Here is a 26868-nt window from a genome sequence, read left to right on the forward strand (position 1 = left end):
GTTGGAAGAAAGGGGCTGGTGATGGGATATACAACAGAGCTTCAATCTTCCTTCTGCAGAATAAAAGATAATTTCAAGCTTACACTACAGCAATTACTTTTCAAAGATGATTCTTTCTTTAATCGTGGCGTCCCAGGCTTTTTGGGTTGGGCATCTCATTTAAAAAAAAAGAAAAAAAATCAATCTATCTTAAAAAGAAATAGCCAATCTGCAAGCTCACTCACAAAACAGCTTTAAAAAATAAATAATTTAAGTATGTTTCAAGTGGTTAACAAATTGGAGGGATACCGCACAGGGGGGGCTATTGTTAATGTAAGTCTTACCTTGTTTCAGGGATGTAGAATAAAAACAGAAGAATGCCAACAGCCACGCACACTGATACCACAGACTTGGTGAGGAGTGAATTAGCTTGATGTATGTGGAAAATAGTAACAAGAAATAGTGAACCCTACTGTAGAAATAACAGTTTCATCAAGTAGATGGTATACAGGTATAGTACAAGTCAAATATCAGTATGAAATGGGTAGCAAGACTTACAACAGACAAATTTAATACATTTTTATTATAGTTCCAAATCACAACAGGTTGTCTCAAGACTTTTACTGTACCTTCACTGGCTTCGGTCTTCCAACATTTCAATGGACTCCATTTACTCCAGTGTCCAGCATAGTCACCAACAGGATGTGACTTTACTTTTATGCAATATTCTGTGTCCAGAGCAAATTGAGATGTAGCAATTGAGGTATGTTTGTAGTCAGCGATGACCTAGATAATCAGAGAACAATTATTTTTTGTTATTAAGCCAGATTGAGCTATTTTATTGGTTGATTTTTTTTTTAAATTAAAGACGGATACAGTTTACCATTTCATGACAGAACAGCTGCTTACCGGATTCTGAAATGTCTGAATCCACAGTTGATATTTCAGTTTATTGTGAAGATAGGGGTGGTTTTCATACCCATTCTTCCATGTAATGTTGTAGACCTCTGGAGTGGGATGGACCACAACATCGACTGGTGGTGTTGGCTCAACTAATAACACAATGAATTGTTGAACACTTATGATATATGTGAGTTCTTGTCAAATTGGTAACTCAATATTACACTTTTGTGTCATCATTACGTTTTTGAGAGTTGCAGCCATATTTATGTCAATTTATGGCACAAATGAGTTGGCTGTGTTCAGCTACAATCAGTTACCGTAGTTAAGCAGTGTGTCTTCTAGCAAAGCACATGATACAAAAGCTGCGATCAGAAATATGCCTTCCTCCTGTAGCCTACAATCTCCTGAGCCGTATCCAAGTGTTGTGTGATATCCTGACATATCAACTTAAAAATCACATGTTCATTCTCAGTATGTAGTAACATAATGGGTAATTTCTTATTAATAGGAATAATGAAAATGCAAGTGCTTGAAAAATAATGGACAGCTACCCTAACACAATGTGGTACATTGGATTTAAGTACAGCTTATAATAGGGCTTGTCTAAGGTCAATACATGCACCTTTCGACGTCCTTCTGACGTCAGAAAAGATTAATTTCGAACAGGCTTTTGGGGGTGCAGGAGTGTCTGAAAGTTCGGACGTCAGATCGTGTATTGTGCTTTATGTGCAATCTTTTTTTACTTTCTCCATCCTCCCTAAGATAGCAATACGCCAATGCACCAGACCAGACCTTATTTTTATACCAATAACACCCCTCCTCAGCCACCAGCACACACCTAGGTTATTGTGTGAGTGTGTGTGTGTGTGTGTGTGTGTGTGTGTGTGTGTGTGTGTGTGTGTGTGTGTGTGTGTGTGTGTGTGTGTGTGTGTGTGTGTGTGTGTGTGTGTGTGTGTGTGTGTGTGTGTGTGTGTGTGTGTGCACGCGCATGCGTGCGCGTTTCTCTGTACAAAACAGAGTTTCCAAACATCAGTGTCACGTACTGTTCTTTGATGGATTAAAGCTGTTTGTTACATCATGGCAGTCAGCATCGTCACAAAGCTTTATAGTCAACCATTGATACGTTTTGAATGATTCCTGGGACTGTGCTGACACATTCTTGGCAGCAACTGTACAGTTGTAACTGTACTCCAGCTTGACAAGTGGACATCTGAACTGAATAAACTCTCTTCTTCTGGGGCTAAAACAAATTGCATATGAAACATTCATTTATTTTCCATATGTTACAGATGACACTTTGCAACAATTATGTTGATACTTGTCCAATTACCTTTGTTTCCAATTGAATTTCAACAAGTAATTGGTCTTTGTATTATGTCCTACTGGTTTGTCAGTGATATTTAAAACACATGTAATCATAAACCAATAATCTGTTACACAGGTATGTCCAGCAATTTGACCTGGAGGTGGAGAAAAATATGCCATCTTTAGAATGGTGGGAGACATGTCTAATTATGAGTTAGCATTACTACAAATGTAATTATATTATATTGTATTATATAATATTTATTATATTTGTGTTCATTTCCTTTTTTTTAATACAACAGATATTGATAAGGATATACATTTGTTTTATATATTATTCATATAGTTTCATATAATTCATATAAAGGCTTATATGAAGTAATGATAGAATATTTGCCACAAAAGCTGTAATCACAGTTCATGGGGTCCATTGAATCATACAAATTATGAACTTCAATCAATAACCCCAACACCCACAATCCTCAATCCTTGGGGTCTACATCATCATCACAACCGTTTCATTTGTGTACACCGGCACTGCTGAATTCAACTTGAATTAGACTTTAATGTTTTCAATTAAATACTTTTTCTTATACAGTAGCTTATTCAATAAATAACTAGGTACCTTGACAACCTATGGATTGCAGCTTTAAGTATTAGGATTCACTTTGATTTGTCTACAGTTAACAGACCAACAAAACCTTTTAATTTATACTAAAAAGTTGTTTTAAATTAAAACATTTCCCCAAGCCAGCAGTGGTAAGGGGAAACTTGGGAATGCAATGATGGTTTTGTTTGGCCTGTCAATTTAGCTGGATCAGGCTAAGCGTGAATAGAAGTACATACTATAAGCAGACATCAGGCACAGTAAATAATAACCGGAAAACTGTTAACTTGTGATACTGACATACTAACTGTATATCAGCAATGCATCAGCATTGCCATAACATGACATAAAATAACACAATTTGTAATTCAACTATGAACTTTAAATGTCCCCTCACCAGCAGTAGTAGGACCAACTTGAGAATGCAGTAGAGACAATAAATAATAATCAGAATTTGAAATATTTTGGCCTGTACTGTATAACAGCATAGTCAGACATGACATATAACACAGGTAAACTATTAACTATTACTTGTGCCTTACCAGCAGTGGTAGGAGGAACTTGGGTTGTCATAGCAGCTGGGGGCTCACTCAAAAGTGTCAACATAGCTCCTATAAGATAGAAATACAGCCGACACATTAGTGCATGGATATGGTAAGTAGACCTATATACATAAGTATATTGTACCCATTTCCCAGTGAATGGATTAATTATATTTATGAACTGGAATGAAAATGCTAAATTATATTTAGTGAAGTTGTTACATGAAGAAACCTTGCTTATAGAATGGGCACAACAGCTTTAGACCTAGGCCTATTGATTCAGAAAAAATGATTTTATATGCATTAACCTTAATGTAACCATTGTAACACTGTACATATGTTATTTTTTTAAAACTTTCAACAGTTCTGGACTGTGGAAAGGATTTTTGCACTTTGTAAAACAATTGAATACTACCTCCGACATGGTATATTTGTGCAAATAGGATGGAGCTGCAGAGAAGAGACAGTAGCTGCAGAGGTTTCATATTGTGGACGGGGTTTAGGACGTCATTGGTTGTTTTTCTACATTTAACAGCAAGACAGATCAAATGCATTACTATACGAATCCACATCAATCACCCATATCATAGACACAAACAATGCTAAGCAACCCCAAAGTAGGTACAGTAGTTTTAAAAAGATGACATTGACTTAAAAATCACACCTGTGTGAACCGAGTGGTGCAACTCCCCTCTCTCCCCCCCCCCCCCCCCCCCCCTTCTCTCTCTCTCTCATTAGCAGGCAACAGTGCAGCACTGTCTCTCTCTCTCTCTCTCTCTCTGTTTCTGGCAAACAGCGCCCCTACTGGTACTCATTATACTGGTGCTCATTAATGAACACATAGGTGGGTGAACACATAGGTGAACACATAGGTGAACACGGACATTGCTGTTCCTTGGAGTGGTTGCACCACTCAAAAATGTTGTGCAATAAACAATTATAGAGAAAAGAAGGTTACTGTACCTGAGAGACCATCCTCGGCATGTTAACGTCTCAGAGTATGAATGAATGAATGTATGTGACAACTGGTAGTATTTATCACTATGGCATGACAGGATGTCTTTCCTCTCAGATTTTTTTCTCCCCCTTTCATGTAATGCATTTGCATTCAGAATGGGTGAAGTACCGGTAAAGGTCTTGAGATTCTTTTGTGATATGCTTGGCCCCTTATCTGATACATATACGGATACATATACTGAGTCACGTCGCATAAAGATAAAGCTATCTGTATGCTTGCTTCTATATGGTTGGTTACACATATTTTTTGCCCTCATTTCTGCTTCAAACATGGTCCGTTTGTTTGCTCCGCAACAGAATTTAGACACGTGTTCACACCACTCCAAAAGAACTGGACCAAAGGAGTAAGCGGACCATGGTCCCATTATGAACAAATAACCAATCAGTTCTATGGTGTGTACAAACCCTTATTGTAGCAGCAACAACAATAGCAAGTAATTGTTTAGTTTGTACATCGACACTCGTGAAGGTGTTGTCTGCAAGGGTCCTACTTCTAAATATTAGAGCCAGATGTATGTGTGCACTGCACAGTATATGTGTATACACTGTAATATAAATGTACAGATAAAACAGCCTTAATACAAATAGAAATGCACTCTCTCAAGATGCCAACTTGCGCCTTGCACACAATTAGGCCATGTCTGGCCTACTTGTGCGCAGGCAGAGCGCGCCATGAGGTGCCCCTGATATATTATGATATAATGCTCTGAGTCCCTATAGAGCTCTCTGTATGGGTACGACTGCTGCTCTGAGTCCTAGAGCTCTCTGCTGTCTTGGTACGACTGCTGCTCTGAGCTCTCTGCTGTCTGGGTACGACTGCTGCTCTGAGTCCCTTCTGAAGTACTGCTGCCCTGAGCTCTCTGCTGTCTGGATAAATCCTCTAAATCCTCTCTACTTTGAGTGCTACTACTGTCTACTAACTAATAAATCCTCCAGAACCGTTCTACTTGCCACAAGTAATACAAACAAACAAGGATCCTGGGGTAGAACCTTCATGGACTCTGGGTCTGCAGTACATTCTACTTTTTGGTCCATTTGCAGCAGCTTTAGTAGCCTATTGCCATAAAGGTACTTCATTTTTGTGGGGATCATAATGAGGCAAAAAGTGTAGACTAGCATGGAAGCCAAAGTTGCCACACATTTGTTACTGATAGCCTTGCATGGCCAGACTGTATCACTACTCTACATCTGCCGAGGGCAATTCTTTTTGCACAGGCAGATTTGTGTCTGGCCACGCAAAGCTAGTTGACAACCACATGCATGTGCATATAGCATATTATCAGACTACAGAATCTTGATTCTGTACCAGCTGGCATTGGTGCCATCAGTTATTGAAACATGCAAGACCGTGAGAACAGTAATTGCAGTTAAATACAAATACATAAGCATGAATAAGAGTACAATGTACTTGTTGCACACTTGCTTATTTGGGGTCACAGTTTTGACAAATGGATTTATTTACATTGTAGGCATACTAATGACTTGCAAAGTTGCAACCATCTTGCAACATAGCGGAAATACGAAACTTAAAGATGAATGAAAGTCTTCAATAACCGTGTTTACAGAACGGTAAGGATCAGGTTTTACTTGTTTTTCAAGTTCTAAGGAAGTCTTGAGTTTTAGCAAGGTCATTTCAGTACAGTACAGTTCAATACAAGGTCTGCTAAGCTAATTTATTTAAAATCGAAGAAAGTCTATGGAAAACGTCATATAAACGGTTAGGAAAAAAATACTACTACCATACTTAATAATAAGTAGGCCTACAGTAAGGACCAGCTCAGTGGCCTTGTGGTTAGAGTGTCTGCCCTGAGACTGGAAGGTCGGGGTTTGATCCCCGGCCGGGTCATACCAAAGAAAATGGGACCCAGTGCCTCCCCTACACTCAGCATCAAGGGTTGGATTGGGGGTAAGTCCCTGTGACATACTAGCGTCATGTCCAGGGGGTGTAGTTGTACATCAAGCTGCCTCATGCAGGCTCCTGCCCTATTAGACCGTGAGCCAGGACCCCATTTTTGGGGTCATTTGTACCGAAGGGGGGATTAATTCTCATAGTGATTTTTGGGAAGGTATACACCCCTAGTGCTAGAAAAAATGTGATAGCATTGCACTGGTGGTAGCTTTCTGTGTGTTATCACTCCATTTATAACCCCATGTTAAAAGACAGTTTTCAAAATCCGAATGAAGCATTCTACTTCAAATTCATGTTTCTATCTGGTTATTGACCCCCTTTCTTTAAAAAATGGTGAGGATATAGCCCATACTATATATTTTACAAAAAAGTTGTTAAAAATAGCATCTTCAGCAATAATATCTATGACAGGCAGTGACAGAATAGTGATAGAACTAGGCTATAGTGTAAGTAATGCATCTGAAGTATTTTTACCGTACTAAAATGTCACTGACATTTATGTCACAGTGACCTGACCTGAGTCAAACTAACAAGTACTCACAGTTGAGTGTGACAAAACAGCTGCTGTGCATTGAGTTAATTGACACAGTATAACACAGTATAAAAAGAGCCAGTCAGTGGAGATTAGACAGTGCTACATAACTGAACGAAGAGAGAGGAGTGTTTAGATTGAGTAGCTGTATTCAACACTAAATTCCAATTCAAACTGTAGATAAATACATGTGCCCATAGTTTTTTCTTTTCTTTTTTTTAGCTTTTTTTCATCAAGTTTTGTTTGAAATTTCTACAGTGACAACTGCAGTTTACTTTGCTGTCCATACCTTCACAGCCTAATAATCAAAATCATTGTCCAAGTCTTCAACGTCTTCATCTGAACTTTCCACACTCTCTGAGGTGGATGCCTGGTTCTCACAGTCTGCCAGTCTACACATGTCAGTACACTTGAGGCCATTTGCACACACACATTTTGGGAGTGAACATTTCTTTGTACAGTTACAGGCCAGTAGATCCAGGACAGCATCAGGTGCAGGCTGGCCTTCCATCCAGTGCACCACCAACTGTTCAGATTCCCCTTCTCTCTCCATCTTCCATCCTCTGCCAACAGGGCTGGGAACTTGTGGGTCCTGCTTCAAGCATCTTCTCCATATACCAGCCTGGTAGTTAGCTCGCTGTGCATGTTTTGTTAAACAGTCCTTACATGGTGGGAGTTGATGACTTTCAATTTCACCTTTTTTGGCACAGAAAAGATGATACCTGAGCTCATTGATCTTGGTGGTTGAGGCTTTTGGGACATACATGAGACATGTAAATACCTCTAGTTTGTCCATCAGTTCTGGGGAAAGGTCCCATTCCGTACCCAACTCCAAGAATGTGTCCTGTATTTCCCTGTTGCTGGTGAGAAGTTTTAGGGCACTTGTTTTCCCTTTGCCTGCAAAGGCACTTACAGTGTCACATCCAGTATATGCATGCAACCCAATGAGACCCAACCTCCAAGCCAACAGAGGCAGCAACTTTCCTGATGTCTACAAGCCTTGTACGGGTTCTTGTGCCACATTTCTGGAACAGTGGGGCCGTAATCCTGTCACAGAATGCTAAAGACATAATGAAAACATCAGTGTCTTCTGAGCAGATGACTACAGACTGGTATCCCTCTCTTGTGGCATGGGCAGTATGGAGAAGTAGGCGACCATCTGCTTCTTCTTGTTGACATTGAAGAGCAGACACCTCCTCACTGTCTTGGGATGTAATTCTGTAACATGTGTCATTCACAGTTGCATAAAGAATCTTTCCCTGTAGCTTTGATCTATATTCTGCATTCCTCCATTCATGCACAATGAATTTAATGAGACTGGTTTTGTTGCTGACTTTGGTCAAGGTCTGTAGTCATCTGCTCAGAAGACACTGATGTTTTCATTATGTCTTTAGCATTCTGTGACAGGATTATGGCCCCACTGTTCCAGAAATGTGGCACAAGAACCCGTACAAGGCTTGTAGACATCAGGAAAGTTGCTGCCTCTGTTGGCTTGGAGGTTTGTAGGGCTCTCATTGGGTTGCATGCATATACTGGATGTGACACTGTAAGTGCCTTTGCAGGCAAAGGGAAAACAAGTGCCCTAAAACTTCTCACCAGCAACAGGGAAATACAGGACACATTCTTTGAGTTGGGTACGGAATGGGACCTTTCCCCAGAACTGATGGACAAACTAGAGGTATTTACATGTCTCAAGTATGTCCCAAAAGCCTCAACCACCAAGATCAATGAGCAAAAAAGGTGAAATTGAAAGTCATCAACTCCCACCATGTAATGACTGTTTAACAAAACATGCACAGCGAGCTAACTACCAGGCTGGTATATGGAGAAGATGCTTGGAGCAGGACCCACAAGTTCCCAGCCCTGTTGGCAGAGGATGGAAGATGGAGAGAGAAGGGGAATCTGAACAGTTGGTGGTGCACTGGATGGAAGGCCAGCCTGCACCTGATGCTGTCCTGGATCTACTGGCCTGTAACTGTACAAAGAAATGTTCACTCCCTGTGTGTGTGCAAATGGCCTCAAGTGTACTGACATGTGTAGACTGGCAGACTGTGAGAACCAGGCATCCACCTCAGAGAGTGTGAAAAGTTCAGATGAAGACGTTGAAGACTTGGACAATGATTTTGATTATTAGGCTGTGAAGGTATGGACAGCAAAGTAAACTGCAGTTGTCACTGTAGAAATTTCAAACAAAACTTGATGAAAAAAAGCTAAAAAAAAAAAGAAAAGAAAAAAAAAGTATAAAACAACAAAGACAAAAAATATTTATATAAAAAGAAAAATCCAAAAAAACATATATATAAAATATATAGGGGGCTAGCGGTGCTGAGCCTTCTCGTGGCGGCCCTGTTTTCACAAATTTTACAGTACCACACACTCAATAATTGCTAATTTATGCTAATTGTTGTTATTGCAATTTATAAACTGTGTTCGCTTCTCGTGTTTGCGCGTCTTACTTGTCTTTACTTTAGACATGTATACCATCACAAAAATCACTTTGAGCATTAGTCCCCTAGGTGGTACAGACCAACCCCCCTTGCTCATATGGCCATTTTAAGCCCCTCAGCCATATTAGATATTGAAAATGACGCCTTTCTGGAAAATATATTTTACTAGATTTTCACTATGTTCTCAAGCATACCTAAAGGTACCAGAATCAATTGGAAAAACATTTTGTATATTTTATTTTAGGGGGTTAAGTTGTATGTTTTCATATATTGACCCATGTAATTTTCGCCTATTGTTGTATAATAAAATGCATGATAACACCAATAAAGCTACCTCTGGTGCAATGCTATCACATATTTTCTGACTCTAGACATGTATAGCTTCACAAAAATCACTATGAGCATTAATCCCCCAAATGGTACAAACAAACCCCCCTGGCTCACGGTCTATATGGGCCTCATGGAAAAAATATATATTAGTAATCCTTCTCCTGTATCTAACAATATATATCATATATTTACATCTAAAATATATGTAAATAAAAATATATACAAACACAGAAACTGTAAAACATGTAAAATAACATCCATCCACATGCCCACACCTCTTCATGCATAGACCCACACAGGATCCTGCAATGCAATGTTACAGTTGTTCCAGAGACTACAACCATAAATGCACCTTTACTTTACCAGAATTATAATTCCTTCTACGTACAGTTAGAATAAGAGGTCTGATTGGTTTATAGACAGTAAGCAGTCTGAAATGTACTGCATTCAGGAGCTACTGTAAATCACTTAAATTGAATCAGGGAAGTCATCCACATTACTGAGGTAATCAGGGGAAAGTGAGCTGTTCAAATGTTTATTATCAGCATAAGAATGGTAGGATAATTTTTTTCCCTATGATGATAGCAATAGGGAGCATAATATACTGTGTAGATTAACCAGGACCACTGTACCAGGATCAGTCAGTCACTTGTCAGATGGGGTTTGGAAGATCATTCCCTGAGTCATGGTGTCCTTTTGTAGAGTGCCACAGATCATCCACTGCCTGACATAGTTTGAGTTTTCTTGCGTATTAAATACGGAGTCTCTCCAAACCCACTATCAATGGTGTCCAAGTCCACACAGGGGTATCCGTCCTCTGACTGCTCGTTTGAAATGAAAGAGTCAAGTGAAATCATCTCTGGTTCAATATGTTCTTTGCTCTCAGCACATTCCTTGTCTTCGGAGTATGGACTGCAGCTTACTCCAACTTGATATGTTCTGAAGGTGGTTGTAGAGCCCACTGACACAGACTCCTCAAACACTTCTTCCCCAGACAGAGTGACTGTGTGGACTGAAATGTGACCAGTGGAGTGGCCTGTCCCCTGCCAACTATGGCCTTCATGGGAGTAGAGCAAAGAGGCGCTGTTAAGGGGAAAACTGTCATTGTAAAAGTCACATGGATATTTGTCTTTATCCTCAATGAAGCCTTCTTTTTCTGTATTCCAGTTATATACTCCCTGCTGTTTCTCAGTCGCCTCAGGTGTGTTAATCATCTGGATGTCAATCTCACTGAAGTACGGCTTTACCCAGTCCTGTGAGAAAGATCAAACACAAGGTATGGATGAGAGTAATATACAGTACACTACAATGCCTGGAATCTTACAGAGAGGCCGTAATTCACCATTAAAAAAACCAATTAAAACCCTATACTTAGTTGACTGTGGTCCTCCAGGGCTTTATACTATGTCCACTCTCCCCCCCGTCCCCGTCCCCGTCCCCGTCTCAAACAGCCGATCTATAAAGCTCACAACACGTCACAAAGTGTCACTTTTAAATGCTGAATGTTTTCCCCTAGAATTGGGGGAATTTTTGGGGGGGTTTAATTATAGTTAATTTGTCTCATGGACATAATTATAATACCATTTCCTTGCCAGGCCGATTCTAATAGCTTATAATTAGTTAGTTCTCACATGCTTTCAAGATTTTTCAGAAATGTAAAAAAATAGCAGTTCAAGCCTGCAGCGTAGCATGAAGTGACGTGATGCAAGATTATATATCTGCAATTTTTGAATACCAATGCCAAAATCTAAAATGACAGATGTTTTCTTGGTTTTAATTGGTTAAGGACTGTGATGTTCAGGTCCACTGCAGTGAGATAAACATACTGTACATACTACAGTATTTACTAAATATGATTATATCCTTAGAATGGCTAGCCACACTTGTTTCAGGATCACACAAATGCATTTTCACACAAAAGCAGATAAACAATCCAACTCCAACAATAAAACCAATAAATGCAGAGATTTTGCCTCTATTCAACTTTACAAAAAAATGTAACCTGTAGCTGTAAGTACAGTATGATATGTACCCAGCCAAGAGTGCTGTTTCACACAAGATGCTTCCCAGATAAGCACAAAGTTCATTCTTCATAAACACCAACCACATCCTCAACTTCTCAGAATAATAATTTTATCAGCTCTCCTCATCATACAAAACTCAGACTGCCAACAATCACCACAGAAGTGAGATTGCGTGACGGTGAACACCAGTTCTGAGTCACATGGACATCTTTTTCTGGGCTTATATATGTACGTATTATATTTGTCCTATAAACAATTAAGGTTTCAAGGTTTCTTTATTTGTCACACCAATATATGTCAGACATAGAGGGATGAAATTTCGTTTCCCTCTCATCCACGGTGCAATGAAAACAACTAATAAAACAACACAGAACGGTAGTGCAACAGATTAAAAGGCAATAAAGTGCAATGATAAAAGAGCTATAAATATATGACTTTGGATAAGAACTATGAAATACCCCAAACTATCAGAGAGTGTGTGTGCGTGTGTGTGTGCGCGCGCAACATTCAACATGGAACATTCAAGAAGCATAGTAAATAGCCCTCAGTTCGTATTTTCCATTTGGGGGATATCAGCTCTGGTGACTAGCTCACATGTCTCATACACAATCATCTATCTACAATACATTAGGCAGCTGTATCTAGCCATTGAAGCCCCTTCATACTGACTCATTCTCTGCTCAAAAACACTCAGGGAAATTCACAAGATCCCAGAAGCCCCAGATGTGCAGAAGTTCTCACATGGGCAATGCTGGGCGATGTCGAATTACATAGCAGTTTATGTATACTGTACCTTGAAGTTCCCATCATAGGTGTGGTAGAGGGGCCAGAAGAATCTGTCTGCCTTTGGGATGTATGTCAGCATCTGGAGCTTTTTCAGCCAAAATCTGAACAGAATTTGCAACAGAGGCATGATTCTATTATATTCTATAATTCTATTATATTTGTTTGTCTTTGTAAGTAGGAAACAACAGAATGTCATATGTCAATGCAACAATTCTTTAATTTTATGGACCATACCGGACCTCTGAAAAGAGGGGTCCGACCACAGTTTAAATCCTATTGTATTTGATCTGAGACTCATTGTAAAGAACATACTGACTAGGCATTGTGGGAGGCTGTAATACTTATTATATATGATCAAGAATCAAGATGTTTTACTCATATAGGCATGAGCAGTGAAATGCAAGGGTGGAAAGTTCTGCACTACTCTCAACATAACAGTAACAATAATAAAGCTACGGTAATACAATAACTTTACGATAGTTAACAGCATGGTATCAGTGGAAATAGCTTCACGACAACCGGAATTGTCAATCTGTGCTCCTAAAATAAAGAAATAACTGCATTCAGAAACTAAAACAGTTTGGAGATGAAACAGGTAGCTACAGTTATTGTTTACCTGATCACTAGAACACCCAGGGCAGTCATTTTGATACATTTTTAAATGTATTCGCATTGTTATTTATTTTCTAGTCAAAATCCAAATAGAAAGACTAATTATAAACTAGCTATGCATTTGAAGAAGATAAACACAACAGAACAGACAAAAATATATATCAGAATGAAAAAGAAGAAGAATGTCACAGAGGATATTATAGTCAAGCTTCAGACTGGGTCTGATGGTGCCAGAGGATGGGATAGTGACACTGATACATTCTGTGCTTCTGTATTAATTAATACATTTCCACATTCATTACACAATATGTAAATTTAATGTAATGTCCTGATGTTTCTTATAATCTGTATTATCTGTGTAATTTAATTATTTATTTTATATTTATTATGGAAAGTAAACTGCACACTGCGTTAATGATATGAGGCATTTTGTGGCAAAAATCCACCTGATGGTGGCGCTATAACAGGGAATGTGAAATGGGTGGAATATATTCCTCTAGTAGGAAAGTCTGTGAAAGATTTCACGTAAATTGCACGCTGCGTTCATGATTTGAGGCTTTTTGTTCAAAACGGGCCAATCCTGCAAACTTTGAAAGCCAATGTTAGCCAATTAGTATGGAATATGAAATATTGGACAGATCCGTCTTGAGCACATGACTATAGAGATAGTGTGTAACGATTTGTGGGATTTTTTAACAGAATCTGGAGGAGTAGTATCATAAAATATGTTTTTCAAAAGTCGGCCTCCTGGTGGTGCTATAACAGGCCGTTCTGGAAGATTTGGTTAATCGCATCCAGGGAGTGTGTGTGAAACATTTGGCATCGACCGGGTTAACGGTGCCGGAGATTAGCTGTACACAGACGGACGGACACACACAATTAGTGAACAGTCAGAGTGAGCTATGAGCATTCTAGTTTATGGAATTCTGGTCATTCCTAGTGTTTAAACTAGCCTTCGTGTCATCATTATCAGATATCAAAAGAGCATATATAGGCCTATATATATAATTATATATATTTAAAAAAAACATTAATCAGTTTAACATTAACACATTTTAGTGACCACAATATCAATAATGTGCCCTCAGTGCTGGTGAACTTTGCATGACTTCCTATGCTTGGCCTCCGTTCGGGTGCATTACATCTCTGCAGTGCACGTAGTCCAAAGCAGCAGTTGGTTGGTTATGGAGGAGGAGGGGATGCCGAGAAGAGTGAGAAACGTCACAGTTCATTTACTGTAAGATCAATGGGGTTTTGGTTTTTGGGTTTTTTGCTTTCTTACAAAAATACACGTTTATAAGAAACTATGTCTGTAATTATTGTAATATAATGGCGTTTTCATTTCTGAACAACAACTGCAATTTAGGCATTAATGCTCTTATTATCTTATCCAAAAGTACTGTACATAATCTGTGTAACTGACCAAAACAGGGCAAGTTGTCATGTCATGTCATGTCATGTCATGCAAGTAAATCTCCTCCTCACAGAGCTTGTGTGAATAAAACATCATTTGTATCAACCTATGTGGTAGAGTATGTTAATACATTATAACTAACTCACTGCTCTTCGACTGAGAAATGTATATGCTGTGGTCGGCTAGGACCAACAACTGGTATCGCATGAAGCTCGAAAGGCAATTTAATGAGGATCTCAGTATTAGCTCAGCAGTAGAAATATAAGCGCTCATGCAGGGGACCCGGGTTATACGAGGTAGAACATTACGGGTTGTAGCTTTAAGCTGCAAATGTTGCTGACAAGTTTTGCCTGCATGTAAAATGTGCAGATGTTTTCTCTGTGAGAGACACTTTAATCAAATATCTATACTCACGGCTTCTGGAAGTAAAACAGAACCAGGAAAGAGATGGCTATGGAAATGGAAATAGGTATGGCAATGACTATGGAAATGTACTCCTGTGATGAATAATTTCCTGCAAAAACAAGGAATGGTCAATATGGGGATAAACAAATGAAATGATTTTGCTAATTGAAATAGAATGTTCACTATTGTTATTGACAAAGACCACTCTGCAATAAGATTTACATCTAATTTCAGTATAAGCTCAGGACTGAAAATGTACCGTCAATCTCTGCACTTCCCAAAATCCTCCATTCTGTTGGACGACTCCATTCACTCCATGGCCCCTTTAAGAAATCCTCTGGGCATAGTGAGGCCTTGACATCCACTATATACTTCGTATGTGGTTGCAGTTCATCGCTGTTTATCAATATGTATTTTTGGTCGACTATGGGATATGAATGCTGTCAGTATCAAAAGAATAAATGGTCAAACTTAATAGGGTCAATCAATGGCTCTACTAGTCTTTCGTAAATAATGAACGTTTTATGACAGCTGTGTAATATATAACTTTCAAAGAACTTATTACCTTTGCTAAGGTTTGGTCCATCCTTAGCCGTACCATATATCTGAGACATCGAGGTGTATGGTTAATGGAGTTGTTTACGCCCCACGTAATGTTAAAGGAATTGTCATTATTCGTCACTTGCAGGTTGAAAGGCTGTGAAGGCTTCACTGAAAGGTACAATGTGGCAAATAAACAGTTATGCTTAATTGTCTCCACCAGGCCGAAGGCATGGGGAGAGAGTATGTTTTGCACTCCATCCGTGTGTGCGTGCGTGTGTCCGTCCTTCCTTCCGTCCGTCCGTTACCAGCTAATCTCAAACTTTGCACACACACTCCCTGGATGCCAACGATTTTATTAATTTTATTCAATGCAGAGTGATAGCCTATATAAACAAAGCTTGTTTGTTGTCTTACCCATATCAGAGAGATTCCAGCTAGTTGACTCAGTCTCACTGCCTTGCTGATCAACTTTTGCGGTACAGTTAGTCTCAACACGTGCAATCATTTCAAAATCCTCTTCATCCACTTCCATCAGACACCATGAGCGAGGGGGCATCATTTCACAGCTCCCACTAATTTCATCTTCAGAATCACTGGAGGAGATGGATGTACATGTGATATTGCAATAAAAATCACGAATCCTTTCCTAGATCTTATATTATGGAAACATAGCCTCTCAAGACAGACTGTTGACTAACGTCAAACATGTTCAAATCAATGGAACAAATTCAAAGGAAAAGAGGGCACTGTTTTTCCTTTGTTTTGCCAATGGTACCCAGATTGATGACAATTGATGCATAAACTAGTTTTATGTTGGTGCTTAATTGAAAAATTTCCATTAAATTAATCGTCATGCCACTATTATATAGAAACATATTAAATAATACATGATCTGCCCACAGGTTGACTTTAAAATTGTCCAACCTCACTTGGCATATAACATTTGCCCACCTCATAGTCTCCAAAATATGACTATTGTCAAGTGTATTTCTGCCTTAATGTACAAAATGATTGACAAATACAAAATACCAAGTAATAAGCTAGGCTTATTCTCTAAAATGAGAACCAGCTTGTTCCTGAAGCCACCAAAGTATTATGCTTAATCTATTCTGTCAATCAATCAGAGCTTGAATTGTGAGATTGTAGATCGGCTATTTTCAGCAAGGGACACCCTTGTACAACCAGCTTAAGTGAGGCTTCATAGTGAGTGTCACCAATTGTGTTTGCAATATACAATGTACAGTTCATATTCATTTCACTCTAACACAATACCTGCAGGTGGCCTCTATCTGAATTGCATAATTAGGGACCGTGTCTGAGCAGGAACAATTCAGTCTAGATTGATAGTCCGTTGTGCAGGTGACATTGCAGAGGGCTCCAACTGCAGAAACGAAAAGTATACGATTAATTTTTGCATTTGTTCAGTCATGCTATGTCATCCACTGCCTTTCCAACATACAGTAACTTATTAATCTATGATATGCAACGTACAATCTTGAATCTCAATATCACTGAGATCAAACTCTTTTGAATGCTTTTTTTTTTTTACCCTTTTGTCACCCCATTTTTTTGTTAGGCCAATTAATTGCTTCCCACACACATTTATGTGTTGTCACAGCTCTTGTATCCTAGTGGCTCAGGTACCAGTGAATTGAGCAGCCCCCACCAGGAGGATGTTGAGCCTTCGTCCTACTCCTCCCACACAGCACATATTGGTGACTATTATCACCCTCCCCACCCCGCATTTATAAACATATTGTATACACATGTACGCTATTTATATTATTGTGATTGTGAAATTATAGGAGAGGTTCTCCCTCTAATTTCAACTTATTTTGTGTTAATAAATACAACTCAAACCTAAAACAAACAAAATACACAATACACAAGATGACAAAATACAAATCTCTGATTATGCCAACATACCATCTTGAATAAACCAAGCGAGATCCAGCAACAGCAGCAAGGACACAACTTTAAGAGCCATGGGGATACCTGCAGGTTACTCTTCTCATCCACTGGTTAGAACAGAGCCATGGGGATACCTGCAGGTTACTCTTCTCGTCCTGACATGCTGAAAGCGTCATGGTTTTGTCACCAAGGATGTGGTTTTAACCCTTCTCTAGCTATAACCAAGAGAAGAGACATACAAAGACTTCCGTTTGACAAGTGGCACCTACACTTACAGAATGACAGATATAAAACGAAAACAATGTATAGTAATGTGTTATGTACTGCGAATCTTAGGTTAAGGAAATGTTAACACTTTTGTTTGATACATTTTTCATATTAACTGATGTAATGCATGTCAGGTAGTACCGTAGTATCGTTTTGGATATTAATGATTAAAATATACTATTTGTACTGTACACTGAGATACTGTAAATATTACCCACACAAATGTCAATGAACAAGATTGTTCAACGTAATGGGTCCAGTGTGGATCTCACATCATATGGCCAGTCTATGATATCAGTCATCTCCGTTTGGCAAAATAGTAAACAAAACTGTGACATTTTTATTTTACTTTTGAAATTATTTTGTAATAATAAACTGCTGTTCTTGACTGCTCGCCTCCTACTAAAATGTGATGAGTGAGAAATAAAGCTATACAAAGCCCTATAAGGCTATACATGCCTGTTAACAGTTATTTTATTTCTGAATTCATATATCATGTTTGATATATGCTTCATGAGACCCTTATGTGACTGACTCCTACACACAGTATTGGTTAATTAGGGACTTTTTAGCTAAGCCTGTCTGTAGTTAAATGACTCATAATATTACTCACATATAGCTGTGGGCCTCTCAGAGCCCACAGTGATGGGTGGTAACAGCAATGTATTTGGCTTCCAAGTCAAATAACAGCTAAAATGTCTGTATAATATAAATTAATTTAATGCTTTCACTTAAATGTTTCTTTTACCTTTCTTTATGATTGCATTTTCCCATCACTTAACTTAAATATCCATCTATACGTACAAACAAAACCAAAATTAAAATAATTCCACTACTGTAGCATAACCCACAAGCTCTTTCATAACCTCAGGTATAAAATGTATGAGAACAGGTGACAGTGGGGCTTGTGGTGGGTATTTCCTACAAACAGCATCATACTGTTCACGGTGGCTTTTTTGGTGATATAACTAGAAGAATGACTACAGGTTTTCTGATCATAGGTTTCATAGGTTTTTACACCATTATCTCCTCTTACAGTACACTATACCTGTATATAGCTGTAGAATTCTGTATGAAATTATAGGAAGGGGGCGGGGCAGTGGAAATGAATATCAAATAACTAAATACTGAATCAAGCAACTTAAAAACTGTTGTGGTGTAGACGATAAAATGACCAAAGGTTCTTTTGAAAGTGAAATATCCCTTTAAGACTGAGAATGACTACTATTCAGTTAAATGCATACTATGATGCATTCTGTGATTTATTTTCACACCAAATCTGTTTACTATCTAAGGAGTTTTACTTCTTTTTCTATACGGTGAGCGAGTCTTTTCCTGTCAAAGTTTCCCTTGTGTTTTTGAGACCACCGCTACCGTAGTCAAGTTTGAAGAAGAGAAAAAGGACGAAAAAAGGCGTAACAGTTTTCTCAGTACTTCACTAATTAAAATGTAAAACAATCTCATTAATACTGCTGACCAAGTTCTTTATTAAAAGAAGCAGTGAATTCGGGAAATAAAAGCAGAAATATAAAACTATAACTGCAAAAATGATAACATGGTGTAAAATAACAGTAACAACACAATAGCCTTCACAGAAAGTCTTGGCAAAGCCTGCCTTTAGCTCTTATCCAGTGCAACAAAATTATTCTACATCACTATATGGCAAATTAAATACGTGTGAGGATGTAACCTGTGAACCAGAAACTAACGAAGAGCACTTTCAACCTGGCGTTGCCAGTTTTGGCATGTCACTCACTGTAGGCAAAAATGCTAAACATTTTCAAAAAGTGGATCTGCTATTTTAGCTATTTTTGAACTTAACCCTTATAGGTCCATTTGTATACTTTCAGAGTACAAATATTACAAGGATTTTACAGTGTAGATTGAGCAAATACAAAAAAGGTATCAAATGGGGGTCTGTGGCCTAAGCAAGGCATAATTGCAGATGCGGCAGTCGTTGAGAAATAACCACTGACAGGAACTCAGAGGCAAAGATGAGATGTTTAATGCTCCTTACTTACTCTTCGACTCGGCCTCTACTGCAGGATAATATTTAAAGATAGTGCCGTGATTCCCCCCCCCTAAAACATGATCATCAGGAATTATGATTATACTAGGGGGAAGATTTCTTTCAAAAAAAGTGTACAGAAAGTGTTACAATTATGTTTTATGTGGCCACACCCACCATTATTAAGCACCACCCACCTGAACCTCACCCACAGCTGTTGTTGTATGATAATGTGGGAGGGGTTAGGGTTATGATGTCACTAAAATTGTGTTATTTCGATTGGGCCTTTTGACTCAAAGGCTTTCACCTTTCAGGAAGAAACTAAAAATACACATTGAAGACATATTTGAATATTATAACCACACCTGGGAGTCTATTAAAGTAATGTTAACTCCATAAACACATGCAAACAGAAAAAGTACAAAAATCACAGCACTCCATTTTAATGATCCTGAAGGGGGTTATTTCTAAACAACGATTGGCTCGCCGGCTATTATACTGCTTATTACATGACTACTTCATAAATCAATTAATATATTGACACAAAAGTAACTAAAGTAAAATAAAGTATTTCCTTGCTCACGGTAATGAAAGTATTCCGTAAATTTATGCCAGGTGCGGCTGCCCCCGTCAACGAACAGCGCAACACGGTCGCCTCGGAAAAGTGTTGAACAAATAGAATCAATTTTCGGTTATTGTATTGTCTTTTCTCGCTTCAATGTTTTCAAAAACATTCTTGAGAGTAATGTTTAGCTGTAAATTACTTTGTGCATTTGTTTACAGCAGGAGCAGGTGCTCTGAGCAGGCTTTGATTTGACTGAGTTACTGAGTTCATTGGTCATTATTCAGAAATAAAACAGTGCTAAATCCAATGATTGAGCAATCAGAATCAAGCATTCAACCAAGCTGTGTAATAATGGATATTCAACTTGTGGTGGAGAATCACTGGCTTAAGAGGTTCACCACTAAACTACCATGGCGCCTCTACCTGTCCACCCTTCCTAGGCCTCCCTCGACGTTGAGGGGTACCTTCAGGTGTGTTGTCAGAGAGGTGGTGGGAGTCATCTGCCTGGACAAAGGTACTAGTAGCTTGTGAAAGTTCTTCCTGGAACCTTTTGCGGTCACGACGACGCCTTTGTGCAGCTCTCCATTTATCTCGTTTCTTTCTTTTGGCCTCTTCAGACATCTGTGATACCAGCACCCTCTTCTTGAAGTAGCTGAAAGAGAACAAAAGATAAGTGCTTCCTCTGCATTCATTGTGGTAAACTTGAAGCATCTCAATCTGCAGTACAGTCATGAAACTCATAACCAGCCACCCATCATGCACTGAACATGTATTGTACATACACTGTATATTTTGTAATGAAGTATTGTAAGAAACAATGATATCTAGGGGTGTAATAGTTAATCGATTTAATAGACTATAAACATTTAAATAAGCAATAATCGTTAAATTGATTAAAAAAAAACCTATTTTGAGCATGTCCTTATAATCTTCAAAACATAAAGCAACATTGACACGTAAGTTAACCTTGTAGATCTTCTATATTCAAAGAATTTGCACAAAGCATAAAATAGAACTTAAGTAGTCAATCGATTTGTGGATCTAAAGAATTAATAGATACAATAATCACTAAGAAATTAATTGAATCCTTAAGTAATCATAATCATATGAACAGAAAAAGGCTACCTTATACGATCCTTCTCCTTCAACATCTGTACACCTTCAGGTGTAGAACGGCATCTTTCTCTGTACTGCCTTTGTGTCTCTGCATTCCTCAGCTTTCCTGAGGTCATGGAAGCAATATTATCAGCATTCAGCAGTCAGCACTAGCACAGCCTAGAAATCTACAATATTTCAACTCAGCAGTTTTTAATGGTCTTGATAACAAAACATTATAGAAATAGGGCTGTCACTATCTTTTCATTTTAATTTAATTACATTATTATTATTTTTCTTATTTTTCTTTTTACAAATAATTACAATGAACAATTTGTGTTATTGGCATTGAATATTTGAACATATAAATAACAATTAATTTTGTTTTAAATATGTTTAAAATATCTGAACCTTTTTCAACATAGAAACTAATCTGTCTAGTATGCAAAAAGAATGATTATCTAAAATCTGCAATTCGGAAATTATGTAGGTCTAAAAATTGTGACAGGCCTTCACAGAGTGAAATCATACTTTTGCTGTTGGGAGTCGTGGGACGGTTTAATGAAGGACAATATGTGCTTCCTGTCTGTGAAGAGTGTGACATCTGCTGGTCCTCTTGGTTGGATGGCTCAATAGGCATACCTTCTTGTCTCAGTGAGAAAGCCCATGGAGACATTTTAGCTGCAACACCTATGGAGTGAAAAGAGTGGTGTAAACTAAAGTAACTAAGGCCCCCTTTACACGAGAACGGTTTCCATAGAAAACAGAAAAATAAAGTATTGTTTGCAGGGGTCCGTTTAGATAGAAGACGACAGCGTTTTCGGGTGTAGAAACGGGACAAAGTGAAAACTTCCAGAGTGGAGCAGTTATGCCTTGCGTAACTGCTTGGGAATCGCTTGGATGCGGTCCACCTCCACCTGGCATGCACACTACAGCGTTTTCAGTCACTGTTGCCGTGTGTAAAATCAGAATAGAAATTGAGAACGCAATGGGACTTTGTAGCCTACTACTAGCCTACTATACTAAAGTAAAATGTTTAGGGGTCGAGGTGTACCTTCAGGTTTAGCTGTGTTGTCAGAGAGGTGGTGGTGGTGTCATCTTACAAATAATTATTAATTAACTTTTTGTGTTTTTGGCATTGAATATTTGAACATATAAATAACATTTACTTTTCTGTTTGGCTTTTAGGTTTTGCAAAATACTACGACAAGGAATAACTACTGACAACGACCGATAAATAATGGAGTATGGCCAAAATCGGCCATTCATAATTTTATACTATATACTAGTATAATTATTATTATTTCTATTGTGGCAATAGCCACTCTACAAACTCATAATGTGTAACATTGCAACGGGTTGTGAGCTTGACTGTAGATATGCTATTTTTGAAAATATCTGAACATTTTTCAACATGGTAACGATTGTAACGATTAAGCAAAAAAACTAAAAAGAAACTGAAAGAATTAAATCATACTTTTGTTGTTGGGACGGTCTCTGTGCTGATCACATCCCTGCTCACACATCTCTGTCTTGATGTGTACCGGTTCAACAGCAGGAGGCTCCTCTTTGATCACAGGACTGGTACCCAGTCTGGCTAATGAAGGACAATATGTGATTCCTAATCCTGCCTGTGAAGAGTCTGACATCTGCTGTTCAGGGTCCTCTTGGTTGGATGGCTCAGCAGCCATACCATCTTGAATCAGTGAGAAAACCAATGGAGACATTTTAGCTGCAACACCTAATGGAATGAAAGTGACTAAAGTAAGTAAGTAGTTTAGTCTACTCTGTTGTACTGTCTGAAGTAAAAGTTTAGTATTTAGTCAAATGTAAACACTTTTCCACGAGATTCACAGTTCACACACAGAGCATTATGATACCCAGCGGTTGGTAGATAGCTGACTCCAAGTCGCAGCATCAATTATTGGATGAGTACACACAGGCTACAACTTTACTAGCCCAAACATTTATCATTCACAGACACAGCCATATGGCTAGCATTAATATAGAAATCATGCATGTGAATGACATGTGTAATATTCTATACTTACAGGGAAACTCCAGTTCCAATTCCTGCTCATTTGTCATACTATAAACACAGTTTGCAGTGAAGGGGTTTATTGTGTTGACGTTACGTTCACTCTGCAGGACTAACAGTTCGTCTTCAGTCTGTTTCAACCTAACCTCCAGTCGACCGATTTCTTTGTCTCTCTCGTCCAGCATAATTTTATATTCCCTCGTTTTACTGTTGTTGACGTTGTAAATGATATCCACTACGACGCGTATGGCATTTCTAACTGCATTTTCAACAACACGTGTGTCATCATGAATATTTAGATCTGAATGTATAGTTGTGTTAGAATAATTCATTTTACTAATAGTTTTAGCACAATGCGGCAACCCTCGAAAATAACAAAAGGCTGACCGAAGGAAGAAGTTTTCAGCAAAATAATCAGAGTAATTAGATGGATGAATTTATAATTAAACGTTCAACAAACAAATGAAACCTACTGTACAACACGCTTGGCCGTGTTTACAAAGAGACAGCTATGACCAACTTCCGTGTGCACCAGCTTGTTGGGGCTACACAGCGCCATCGTGTGGTGATTTAATGTCAGTGCAGCCTGGGCCTTAAAACCTCTTGAGCCCCATTGTTGTGCTGGAGGGGCTGAAGGCACAGCCCCCCCCTCTATGAATTGAATAATATAAATGTCACGTTATTATTTATATAAATAAAAAGTGGACTGGTTGGAGGATAAAATAAATAGTATTCTTAAACTACACTTGTGTGACTTTTTTGGTTTGTTTTATATTTATCATCCTCTCTGCTCTGCTGCTGACGCTATTTCCGGTTACCTTTACGCACGGATTTGAATTTCTCCGGTCTGATTGTGTAGTCACAGTGTACTAGTGTGTGTGTGTGTGTGTGTATTGTTGTTGTCAACATGGCTCAGAAGAGAATGAGTGATTAAATTTATTTATTTAAGCCCAAATCAAGTCTAGTTCATGAACCCTTCATGAGCACCAGCAGCAGTGTTCAGCAGGGGAGTGCTAACATTGAGGAGGACATTGTCGTGAATTTGTCGTCGGAGGAGGACAATAATAAAAACAACAACAGCAGCAGTGTTGCCGCCGGGGCCGAGCTCTGCACGCCCGGGCGGCCACGGCCTCTCGTATTCATACGAGAGTCATGAAGAAACTTCACCCTGTTTTTTGCGCTCGCTGCATTTACAAGATTTCCGTATATATAAACATTCAGATTTCAAATATAAAGTACTCACAATTTGTCCCACGGGTGTTAGTTAGTTGCAGCTCCAGCGATTAGAATTTCTGCATCCGCGTTGTTTAATAAAAAGCATTTTTATCCTAGGTGTTATTTTGCCATTGGCTTTCAACTACGCGCCCCTATCGGTCGGGAGGAGGGTGGCACTCGGTGTGTTCGATATAGGTACGCTGACCGCCCTGCCAATACAGACTAATAGGCGAGTGCGCTCCCGGTGTGCAACTGTGGATTTCCCAAACGAACCTCGTTTGAAAAAAGTAGCCGGGGAGCTCGGACAAAAATGCTTTTTATTAAACAACGCGGGACACAGCAATTCTAATCGCTGGCGCTGCTACTAACTAACACCCGTGGGACACTTTGTGAGTACTTTATATTTGAAATCTGAATGTTTATATATACGGAAATCTTGTAAATGCAGCGAGCGCAAAAAACAGGGCAAAGTTTCTGCATGACTGTCATGGTAATCATCATGGCAGTCATGTTCCAGGGCTACCACGGCCCCTGCACCTGCAGCCACGAGCCAGGCGACTACCGTTTTTACTCTCAGGCCTCAGTCACGTACATAATGACATTCTGGACAAGTAACACACGTTGGATATACAGCAAATGCCATGATGAGGGAATCAACCACCCCGGAGCATCAACCACCCCGGAGCGCAAGAGCACATTTGGGGTTTAAGGTAAAGCATTTACTATTTAACTATATTATTTCTCTAATAGTCACTATTGCAGTGAGAAATAATATAGTATTTACTAATTACTATGGCCGCCGTGCCAACTGAACTGCTGAATGCTGCTGCAATCTTGTTACCGATACAACACCTGGGTCGCCGAGCCCAAGTGCGCTGATTGATTGATTGAAATATTTATTAACAGTTTGCAGAATTACAAGCACAAACGCAATACAAAGACTGTTAACTGTGAGTGGACGACGCAATTAAGCATTACACTTGTTTACAAGAGGGTCCACCATGTTCAATTCATCAAAACATTTAGAGACGTACAAATAGACACAAAGACACTTATATATAGTTAAAGAACAGAACAGGAATTCAAGCAAAAAGGGAAAAGAAACATATACAGTGAGGTCCAGCATGGAAATGCTGCTGTATTTGCCAGCATCCACCTCTTGTTTGATGTGGTCACTCAAATAGAGGAGGCATGTGTCAGTGGGATGTTCTGAAGCCGGATTGGAAATCGTACATATATATTTTTTGTGGCAAGATACTTTTCAACCTATTAAATCCATCACGTTTGAGATGGAGCTAAGAATAGAAATAGGGCGGTAGTTTCCGGGTTCTTGGGGGACCTGTCCCTGTTTGTTGGAGAAGTGTATTATGTGGGTGATGATTGGAGCTATAGAGATGGCAGAGTCTCTGAGAAATCTGGAGGGAATATTGTCATGGCAAGTGGCATTTTAGGGTTGAAGGGCACTCAGTTTTTTTAAGTACCTCCTCAGTTGTTACCATTGCCAGTTTTTGCATTCCACTCTCTTCAATTCTTTGGGTCAAATCCCAGAAAGTGAGAGGGAGACTGGTGCTCCATATCAGTACTTCCCAAAGTGGGGTCCGGGGACCCCCAGGGGTCCTTGAGGGAGTTCCAGGGGGTCCCCAGCTAAATGATATAGTTTGGAACCAAATGGACCCTTATGGGTCTGTAACTCTGAAAGTGTACAAGTGGAACCCAAATGTACCCTAACGGGTCCATTCGCTTCCATTTGTACACTCTCAGAGTTAACATTGATTTTACAATAGAAATGCAGTTAAATGTGGGGCCGTAGACTAATGCATGTCAGAGAATCTCTGCTAGAGCTGTAAAAATCTTCTCTTATGGTGGTCCCTGGCATATCTTTTCAAATGGGGGTATGCAGGCTAATTAGTGTAAATTTGGGGGTCCTTGACATGAAAAAGGTTGGGAACCACTTAGCTCTGCAGGTCCATAAGCCTTCTACTGCTTCGATTCTGCCCTGCAGTAAGGCTATGGGACTATCAGTTTTAAATCTCAAATCGAAATCAGACCAGCCTCTCCTCTTTTGTGGAAATCTCACGAACGTTTGACCTACTCACCAATACAAAGATGGGTTGTGTCAATAGAAAGACTACTTTTCCTTAAAAAAATACTTTTAGTTACTCCGCTGCACCCTCTACCGATATTGCCCAGAGAACTGCCTCATAGAGAATATTTTTCCTCCGGTGAAAAAAAATCCCTTTCTGGCCAAAACGTACCGTTTACATGTGTGGTGGGGGGCTCAGAGTGCGTCCACTAAGGAAAGTAGTCTTTCTATTGACATACCCCATCTTTGTATTGGTGAGTAGGTCAAACGTTCGTGAGATTTCCACAAAAGAGGAGAGGCTGGTCTGATTTCGATTTGAGATTTAAAACTG

At 39.1% G+C, this 26868-nt stretch overlaps 2 protein-coding genes across 3 annotated transcripts; both read right to left on the bottom strand.

Moving 5' to 3' along the window:
* Window positions 1-10284: 10284 nt before the first annotated feature.
* On the bottom strand, window positions 10285-17400 carry il21r.1 (interleukin 21 receptor, tandem duplicate 1; the record flags this gene model as incomplete). The annotated part of the gene is made up of 8 exons (XM_083762166.1): window positions 17282-17400; window positions 16628-16736; window positions 15770-15948; window positions 15378-15523; window positions 15072-15252; window positions 14822-14921; window positions 12389-12482; window positions 10285-10824 (listed from the first exon to the last, which is right to left on the bottom strand). The coding sequence occupies exons 1-8, from the start codon at window positions 17340-17342 to the stop codon at window positions 10285-10287; spliced, it is 1410 nt and encodes a 469-aa protein (XP_083618292.1). The 5' UTR covers window positions 17343-17400.
* Window positions 17401-19015: 1615 nt separating this feature from the next.
* LOC310855568 (uncharacterized protein) lies at window positions 19016-23719 on the bottom strand. Of its 2 annotated transcripts, none has more exons than XM_083760621.1 (5): window positions 23253-23719; window positions 22679-22897; window positions 21733-21891; window positions 21232-21328; window positions 19016-20758 (listed from the first exon to the last, which is right to left on the bottom strand). In XM_083760621.1, the coding sequence occupies exons 1-5, from the start codon at window positions 23569-23571 to the stop codon at window positions 20512-20514; spliced, it is 1041 nt and encodes a 346-aa protein (XP_083616747.1). In that variant the 5' UTR covers window positions 23572-23719; the 3' UTR covers window positions 19016-20511. The 2 variants fall into 2 exon arrangements, with proteins under 2 accessions (XP_083616747.1, XP_083616746.1); XM_083760620.1 differs by having other exon boundaries at window positions 22679-22942.
* Window positions 23720-26868: the final 3149 nt, after the last annotated feature.

Source organism: Protomyctophum parallelum (genome assembly GCF_964188405.1).
Source record: "Protomyctophum parallelum genome assembly, chromosome: 3".
Taxonomy (NCBI): Eukaryota; Metazoa; Chordata; class Actinopteri; order Myctophiformes; family Myctophidae; genus Protomyctophum; species Protomyctophum parallelum.